Source organism: Lampris incognitus, chromosome 2 (genome assembly GCF_029633865.1).
Source record: "Lampris incognitus isolate fLamInc1 chromosome 2, fLamInc1.hap2, whole genome shotgun sequence".
Lineage (NCBI taxonomy): Eukaryota > Metazoa > Chordata > Actinopteri > Lampriformes > Lampridae > Lampris > Lampris incognitus.
Window position 1 is genome coordinate 133,691,520 of NC_079212.1, and position 9,380 is coordinate 133,700,899.

Sequence of the window (9,380 nt, forward strand, 5' to 3'; positions counted from 1 at the left end):
TTTCTTATATTCCTTTTTAAAAATGTTTGCATTTTAATAAAAACAACAACAACAATAATAATAATAATAATAGCTTTGTAGACCCATATAAATAATACACACACACACACAGTTACCACTGCCTCCCCTCCCTTCACCTGCCAGACGGGGTCAGTGTGCTTTCCACCCTTGGCTGTGCTCTTGCAAAATGGTTGTTGCACTGCTTCTTCTTTCATGTTATAGACCGCCACACAGCCATCGTAGAAGCCCACCACCACCAGGCAGGATAGCTGCTCGTGGATGTCGACGCACATGACACCAGAATCTGTGAGGTAGATGCTTTCTGGGTAGGTGCAGGACTTCAGTGAATATAAGACCAGCATGCCGCGCCCCTGTTTGCTGAAGTCATCTAGCAACAAGAGTTCAGGGTAAAATGGAACAGGTCAAACACAACACATACTTTATTTAGAGACAGTGAACATTTCAAGCCAGGACTCATGGTGAATTGTGTGTGAATAATTAATCCAGTCCCACCCATCAACCTTGTAAGTAGGTCCCTTACTTACATGATCCCATTCCCACAGCAAAAAGGTCATTGTATTTCTTATTCCTGTTGAGAATAAGAAAACCTTTAATCATTCTTTTTTTTGTTTTCAACTTGACAACTAAAACAGTTACATCTCACTTCTGACCAAAGTGGTTGAGTGGCACAATCACCAATATTGTTTTGATACAATGACAAAATTGAGGCGTTCAACTATGTTTTCATTTGTCCATCACGTTCACAGTCAACACAGGGACAGGGACAGGGACAGCTTTGGTGAGCATACTAACCAGCAGAGGGCAGTGACAGACAGTCCTTTGGCTTTGTCATTTTGGAACTTCCACAAAGGGAGGAGGGTGCCCTCCTGCTCCCTGAATTCATCGGAAAGATCCTCAAAATACTTGAAATCTGAAGTGAGAGGAGAAGAGATGGAATTAAAAAATCATCTTTTCGGCATTTTGCTAAAGGGAATGATAAAATGAAGTCCATACCTTGCGCTATGTCACCAAATGTATTTTGACAGACCATCCGCTCCATGATTTTGACCGCCTTGGCCAATTTGCTGATGTCAACAGTCTGTAAAGAAAACAGGTGGTATTGATTTTACTTACTGTACTGCAAAATGTGAGCACTGTTACAGTAGCTACCATAAATTTCAAACGACTGGAGGTCCCATCACACTAGACACTATATTCAGAACAGAGCAAAGGAGCTGAGAGGTCAGAGAACTTTCAGACATGCATCAAACTATGATGAGAACACAAGTCAAACAGATGGAAAGCAGCTTTGATGATAAGGTGCTTTTGAAAAAATGTATTTTCAAGGCCAGGAAAAAGCAAGACAAGGCGTTTATTACCAAAGTAACTTAAAAGTTAAGGTGTACATGTCTTTATGGTAATAATAATAATAATAATAATGCATTTATGAGTGCCTTTCAGAGCACTCAAGGACACCTTATAAAATAGTTTAAAAAAAAAGCAACACTGTATCAGACAGCATAAAATCAAACAAAGCAGGCGTATACAATAATAAGTTAATACAACAGATATAGGTAAGCAGGCATATACAGTAATAAGTTAATACAACAGATATAGGTAAGCAGGGGTATAAAATGATAAGTTAATACAACAGATATAGGTAAGCAGGGGTATACAATGATACGTTAATACAACAGATATAGATAAGCAAGGGTATACAATGATAAGTTAATACAACAGATATAGGTAAGATACACTTTATTGTGTATCTCAGTCAGGTGTAAATAGCCAAGATAATCATTACAAGATTATCCTAATCATTACTAGGCAGAATCTGAATCTGGATATGAAACACATGTATAATAAAACTGGGTTTCGGGGCGTCCGGGTAGTGTAGCAGGCTATTCCATTGCTTACAAACATAGGGAATGCCAGTTTGAATCCCCGTGTTACCTCCAGCTTGGCCGGGTGTCCGTACAGACAAATTGGCCAAGTCTGTGGTTGAGACGCTGGATGTGGGTGTGTGTCCTAGTCACTGCACTAGCGCCTCCTCTGGTCGGTCAGAATACCTGTTCGGGGGGGAGGGGGAACTGGGGGTAATAGCATGATCCTCCCATGTGCTACATCCCCCTGGCAAAACTCCTCACTGTCAGGTGAAAAGAAACGGCTGGCGACTACACATGTATCAGAGGAGGCATGTCGTAGTCTGCAGCCCTCCCTGGATGGGCAGAAGGGGTCGAGCAACAACCGGGACAGCTCAGAAGAGTGGGGTGAGGTGGAAAAACCCAGTCCAGGAAGTAAAAATCCTAACCATGTCTACTCCATGCATGTATTAAACCAGCTGATTTGGGAAACTAGTCAGCGCAATCTGATGGTTTAGTACATGGGTGGAGTAAAGACACAGTTGGGGTTTTTACTTTCTGGACTGGGTTTTTCCACCTCTGTGTGGGGAGAAAAAGAGAGAAAAATCCAAAATAAATAAATAAATAACGCTGGGTGTGAAAATGGGGAAGGAATTTACCTGAGTCCCTATTGGCATCATCTTCTTCTTAATTTTGTCATCATCTTTCTTCAGTGGTGTGGTTTTTTGTTTTTCTTTGTTCTTTTCTTGCTTCATCAGCTCTTCCACGTAGCTATCATAGATCTCCGACTTTATAGGGGGAAATGAAGCCATTATAGCCAGCTTCAAGTATTCCCTAATGTGTAAAATGTACCCATTGTTCTATCATTTACATTTCCGAGCTTTGGAATAATGGTGCGAAAATGTGCAGTCACCTGACTGGCGTTGGCAGAGAAGGCGCAGCGTGGAGGAGGTTCAGTTTGGCAGATTTGTTCCTAAAAGTGAATAAACAGGACAAATGCCAAACAAAATTGTTATAATACTAGGCTGAAACTGCTTGACAAAAGCATTGTAAGGTTAAAGCTATAATCCACATTGAAACAGCTGATCAATGAATATCCAAGTCACAATCGTTTCCGTTGTCGCTCATTTTAATCATTACTGTTGAACTGAATTTCTCAGTGAGAATGATATAGCGCGTACAGTTTTATATCTTCACCACAGTAGCCAAATGCAGAAGAACAAAGTAGGTATCAAGCAGCTTGCTTTGGCTAACAAGCATGTCTTCTTAGTCTGGTACAGTAGGATATCACTGCCAGAATGTCTGTGCCAAAGATGCCATGTCAGAACCTTCCCCACAGTTGGCGGTTCTTACATGACAGCTTTGGCAGTGAAATTATTTTTCATTTGGAATGGATCGCCAAGATTTGGGGTGGGGAAGCACCAATGTCGTTACCAGTATCACTACAAGTGTCAGTGAGTTAAACAAAACATCAATATTTTGGATTTTAGCGTGAAATATACCCTTTGATTTTAATTTTGATTGACCCCATGTCATCTATCATGGTAAAAAAGTGGTTGTTGTAAGATGTGATGGACTGCCAAACAAAGGTTGATTTTTTTCCATGCTTCTCCTACCCTCAGTGGGTTGTTGAGAGTCTGAGAGGCCCGCTCACTGAAGTTGAATTGGTTAGTAAGTTTTTGCTCCTTCTTGTCAGTCTTGAAAACTACACTGTCTGGCCTGTCTTCGTGTCCAGCTTCCTCAGCCTCCCCTCCATCATCTACACCTGTAGTCTTCGGAAAACCAAGAGAGACATTGGCAAAGGCCAAAAAAAAAAGCGAAACAAGACAAGACAAAACAAAACAATAAATAGATAAATAAACAAAAGCAAAACAACACTTAAGGAAGGTAAATTTTCAGTACAGAGGCTATCATACTTCATAAATACTAAAAAAGGAATAGCTCAACTAAGAGTCTGTGAACTATGAAAAGCCATATTGCGCATATAAAAATGCTTTTACATTAATATGTTACCGTTAAACCAGATTTAATTCAACACTTTTTTTGAATAAGACCTCTACTACTGGAGTCTCTGGTTTCTCTTCATTGGTTTCTTCCCCAGCATTGACGGTTGCTTTCTCTGAAAACATAAAAAATAAAGCATAATTTGCCCGGTTGGAAAGCACGGGTTTCTATATCCTCAGTGTGGTTGCCTCAGCTTCATGCACGAATGAATGACTGCATATCTATAGCACCTTTCTAGTCTTTTGACATAAAATGCTACAATGAAACGACTGCATTACGTTAGTTATAAGGCCCCTTGTATTCCAAATTAAGGTGATACTGCCCCCTTGTGGATAAAGTATATGCTACACCACAAGGAAGCCCTGTTACAAATGGAATTTAGTAACATTCCATAGCTCATTATGAAAACTAACAAGCTGCTAAGAAAACAAACGATGAAACACTGTTTCTAGTTAATAGAACTTGGAAGGATGATATCTATATGCAAATGGTAAATCTAGTATAGACAATATATTATTGTAAACATTTAACCTAAATTTAAAATTAATGTTATTGTAAAATTTAACTACCCTCAAAAAGACTGTGTTTGGCCATCTGTCTACGAGCCTCATCAGAGTCTTTGTGAAGAAGGTTGGCTTCCAAGACAAAGTGAACAGCCATCTGATCAACAGGGATGAGCTTGTAAGAACGCTCCTGGGGAAACAAAACACGCAAGGATATCAGTGAAAGTTAATGCTTGCTTAAAGCTAATTGGGATACACTGATGCAAATGGAAAGAAGTTTGATAAAACACACACGCACGCACGCACGCACGCACGCACGCACGCACGCACGCACGCACACACACACACACACACACACACACACACACACACACACACACACACAGTCCTTCCCATTCCCTCACCCCTCCTTCAGTCTATCATCATCCCCTCCATCTTCTCTTATCTGACCCACACTTTAAACTCTTCTCTCTTATCTGGGCTTTTTAAGCTTGCTTTGGTCACCCAACTGCTGAAAAACCCTCACCTTATTTTGGCTCATAATTTTCAGCGCATTGCTCTCTTAGCCAAAACACTCCAATGAAGCAGCATGCAATCAACTATCCTCCTACAAAAATCTACTTGATCATAATCAGTCTGGTTTTAAACGTGGTCATACCTCTGACACTGCTCTACTTACAGTTATTGAGGCACTCATCAAAGCAAAAGTGGCAAGCAAGTCCTCTACAGTCATCCTCCTTGACCTATCTGCCACATTTGACAGCCGGCAGCCACACCAACATGTAACCTGGCTCTGCTGAATGACTTAATTTAAGCAGCTATTGGCTTGGCTAGTACTTGGATGCTGCTGGAAGTGGTGTTGTTGGGCCAGTAGGGGACAGTCTTCCCTCTGGTCCTAATTAAAAACAACAACAACAACAAAATCCCAATGCCCCATTGCAGTGACAGGGACACTGTGCTGTAGGAGATTCCGTCCTTCGGATGAGATGTTAAATCAAGGTCCTGACTCACTGTGGTCTTTAAAGATCCCATGGCACTTATTGCAAAGGGGGGACCCCCCCACCCCCACCGGTGTCCTGGCAAACTTCTCAACCTGGCTCTCTCCATCTGGCCACCTAATCGTCCCCTGTGGGATTAGCTCAAGAATTCCTCCCTCTCCACCTCAAGCTGATGTGTGGTGAGCGTTCTGGCACCAAATGGGTACTGTGCATCACCTAGGTGGGTGCTACACATTAGTGGTGGTTGAGGTGAGTTTCCCTCCTTCAATGTGAAGTTCTTTGGGTGTCTAGATAGAGTGCTATATAAATTAAATCCATTATTATCATTAAATCACCAGGTTCTACTGTCAACATTGTTGGGTGTGGGTATTGTTGGCACTGCACTAAAGAGGGTAAAATTGTACCTAAGAGGGAGGTTGTACCACATATCATAGAGGGGTTGAGTGTTCACTCCTAGACAGGTGACAACAAGCATGCCTCAAGGCTTAGTGCTTGTCACTCTCCTTTTTACACTCTAGACTACCTCTCTTGGCCCAGTCATATGTGCACACAGCTTTTCCAACCATTCCTGTGCCGATAACATCCAACTTAAACTTTCTTTTGCTTTACTGTTTGCTTTACTGATACATCTCCTTGGATGGGGGAACTGCACTTGAAGCAATTTTTTGCAGATGAGAGCTATGGGTCATCCCTTCAAATTCTTCCATTCCCTGTGAAATATCAATGATAATATGTTGATAATCATGTCCTTCTGTTCCACAAGGAAGCTAGTCGTGATGATTCTCAGACCATATTGCAGACATCTCCTCTTATTGGCGCTTTGTATAACGTTTGAAAAATTAGATTTTACCTATCAGAACATGCTAGCCAGTTCCTGGTCTAGGCTCTAGTTCTCTTGCGGTCAGACTACAACAATGCAATTGTAACTGCCCATGCAAAGAATCTAGAACGATGCAGTGCACTTAGCTTTCAACCTGCCTCGATGCACACATGTTGACCCTGTCTTTGTTTTCTTGCACTGGCTCCCTATTGCTGCCCACATAAAATTCATAACCTTGCTGCTGAGGTTCCATGTAAGAAACTGCAACAACTAACGTGCAAGCCCATATTAACACATATACTCCAGCTCGCCCTCTTCATTGTCCTCTTTATTCTACCTCTGGCAGGTCATTATCTGTGCCCTCTACAACAGTAACAAGCTCAGGTTCAGACTTTTCTCACATTTGGCCCTAAAATGGTGGAACAAGCTCCAGGTCTCCATACTGACTCGCTTCCTTCAAGAAGTAAAAACTTTCCTCCCTCCAGGCCTACTTTAAACCCTAAATAGTCTCAAAGCAAGATCTGTCAATTACCTAGTGACACTTTCCAACAAATATGAATTATCTAACACTACTACTAGTGCCAGCTACTACTATTGTGCTCTTGCTTATTTAGACACGATTATTATTGGTATCTACTATTGTACTTTTCTTCAGAATCAGAATCAGAATCATGTTTATTGGCCATGTAGATTTGCACATACATGGAATTTGACTCCGGTTTCGTGGTTCTCTCAGTGTACTTAACATAGAATAACAACACTACAACACAACAATCTTCAGATATATACACAAGGATTGACTTATACAGGTGAAAAAAGAGGCGATAAAGTGCAATGGTGCAGAGAATGTATCAGAGATGCTGAAACAGATGTTAGCAGGTTACTTACATACATGCCTGAGGTAGATCAATATGACAGAGTGTACCAGTATATGTACAATGTACAGTACAGTATATACAAAATGGTTGGATTTATTTGACAGTGTTAAGCGTTCATTTGAATGACAGCCCACAGAAAGAAACTGTGGTAAGAAACTTTTTTTTAATATCTGGGGATATATTCTACCTGCACTTAACGTTTTATGCTTTTGTGATGATATGCCTGTTATACTGATAAAGTGTGTGGCAATGTAAAATCTACTGTGTATTTTGATTGTCCCATTCATTGTCTCTTGATGATATAAGATGCACTTACACTAAATGCACTTGGCATGACAAGCACTCTTGGCTATGACATGATTACTATTTAGCGCTCTATGATGCCAGTTGGTAACATTCAAATTTATCTGCTGATTGTTGACTCTCTTGTAAGTGGCTTTGGATAAAAGCATCTGCCAAATGTAAATGTTTATGAAAAGAAAAAAATGTGATATAGGTTTGGAGAGGATAACTTTCTGTTATGTTAAAGAAGGATGGACTGCCAGGGTGTCATACGTCATACACAACAACACAACATGACAGCCAGCAAAGCAAAAAGGTAACTCTTAATCATTAAGAGTTGAACATTCTAATAGATGGCTTTGATACTGCAGCAAAGCTTGCCTTACCTAGGAGATACCCTTACCTTGAAGCTGAAGCGGACAATGTTCTGTGGCGCATGTGGATTGTTTGCAGTCAAGACTCGTAGGAATTCCTCATTCAGCTCCTGGGGATATCAAGTCAAATGAAGGCACACTAATATTAATTGAGGTTGGACAAGCCTGAATCATTTGGCATGAATGTTGAGAGCTCAGATCCTCTGAAAAAATAGGTCAGTCTGGGAACAAGTTATTAGTTGCATTCACTTGGAAATCTGCTGTCTATTAGCTATACCTTCTGTTGCAGTGATCCAGGAACACATGTAAGAAAAGTTATAGCGAAAAAAAGTATAAATAAGGTAAAAGAAAAAAGTATAAAGCTTACTAAAGTGTTACCCAAAATCTGAGCACTGATCTATGGGCCTGTTTTGTATTTAGTCAGTCAGGGTCCCTGTGTCCTTGACTCACCGCCTCAGTGAGCTCCAGCTGGTCTGCAGGCTTAATCAGAGTTTTCCCATGAGACCCCTCATTCCATCCATCACACTGTTCCACCCCATCCTCCTTATCCTGAGGAACAAGAACAGGTTCATCTCCAATTCCATGGTCAGTAATTGCATAACATCATGTTGAACATATTGTAGTGACTGTTGGCGGTTCTGCGCTGGGGGAGCGCAAGGGCTGATGGGACTGTTAACATTCATGTTAAAATTGTGTTTTAGCAACGTTGTGTTCATGTTTTAGTTATTGTTGTGTTGTTTGTGTGGGGGGTTCGACTCGGACTAATTAGACGACCATTTTACTGACTGACTGTAGGACTGTGACTAAGATTGTTTCTAATAGTGACCTCGGGGGGGGGGGGGGGCAACTCGCCCCACTGTTTCTTGTGGTGCGTTCTCTCTTCTAGACCTTTGCATGTGCCTGACTGTCAATTTGCTGAGCTAAGCAATGTTGTTATGACTTCTGTCTCAGTAAACTCACCTTTCTTTTAGCAGCAGCCTTGGTGGTCTTTGCCCCTGGTGCTTTTCGAGACTGGGAATCTAACCCCTGTGAAAGCATACAAAAACCAATTCAGATGTCAAAAGATCATTTTCTAAAGTTGCCAGTTTACCATGAACAGTTATCAAACGTAATTCAATCAATATAAAGGAACTGTTTCCCTTATTTACGTTAGCTAGTTAGCTATACTCTTACGTTTACCATGTTAGCTACCTGCTTTGGTCTCACTGTAACTTCTTTGAAAGGCATCATGCACAGAGATGAACAAACGTCTTAAGTATTTGCCACAGTTTGTTACACCCGCATCCAACAAGAGACCTTTAACGGTTTCAACAAAAAAGGTGTTTTCTCCCCGGAAACTGCTGCTGAACACCGAGTTGGTACTACACTAATGGTTACCGCTCCGGCAAATGTTGACATGAGTTGCTATGACAACCACCCTGCGACGAATGGGTGACGATCGAGGCCCTTCGCGTCTGAATTAAACCCGTTTAAACCAAGTGATGCATACAAATTTGCCATAGATATTTGGTATAAAATTATTTAATGTGTAATTCTTAAAGATTGGGATAAAGAGATTAGGGTACATTATGAAACCATGAGGATTAAATACAGAAACCGATAAAGGAAGCATTTACACGTAACAAAAACAATTGGCAGAGTTGTCTCTATTGATATATT

General features: G+C 41.0%; 1 protein-coding gene across 1 annotated transcript in view; it reads right to left on the reverse strand.

Moving 5' to 3' along the window:
* The window catches only part of dnai1.2 (dynein, axonemal, intermediate chain 1, paralog 2), a 67,461-nt gene extending 58,558 nt beyond the window's left edge, over positions 1–8,903 (reverse strand). Inside the window, exons 1-13 of the mRNA XM_056301759.1 lie at positions 8,895–8,903; positions 8,682–8,747; positions 8,172–8,270; positions 7,751–7,831; positions 4,436–4,559; positions 3,926–3,981; positions 3,479–3,634; positions 2,776–2,835; positions 2,522–2,650; positions 1,015–1,099; positions 814–931; positions 546–589; positions 138–388 (exon numbers count right to left, since the gene is read on the reverse strand). Of these exons, the coding sequence (XP_056157734.1) occupies positions 138–388; positions 546–589; positions 814–931; positions 1,015–1,099; positions 2,522–2,650; positions 2,776–2,835; positions 3,479–3,634; positions 3,926–3,981; positions 4,436–4,559; positions 7,751–7,831; positions 8,172–8,270; positions 8,682–8,747; positions 8,895–8,903 (1,278 nt within the window). The remainder of the gene's footprint in view (positions 1–137; positions 389–545; positions 590–813; positions 932–1,014; positions 1,100–2,521; positions 2,651–2,775; positions 2,836–3,478; positions 3,635–3,925; positions 3,982–4,435; positions 4,560–7,750; positions 7,832–8,171; positions 8,271–8,681; positions 8,748–8,894) is intronic.
* Between the last annotated feature and the right edge of the window lie 477 nt (positions 8,904–9,380).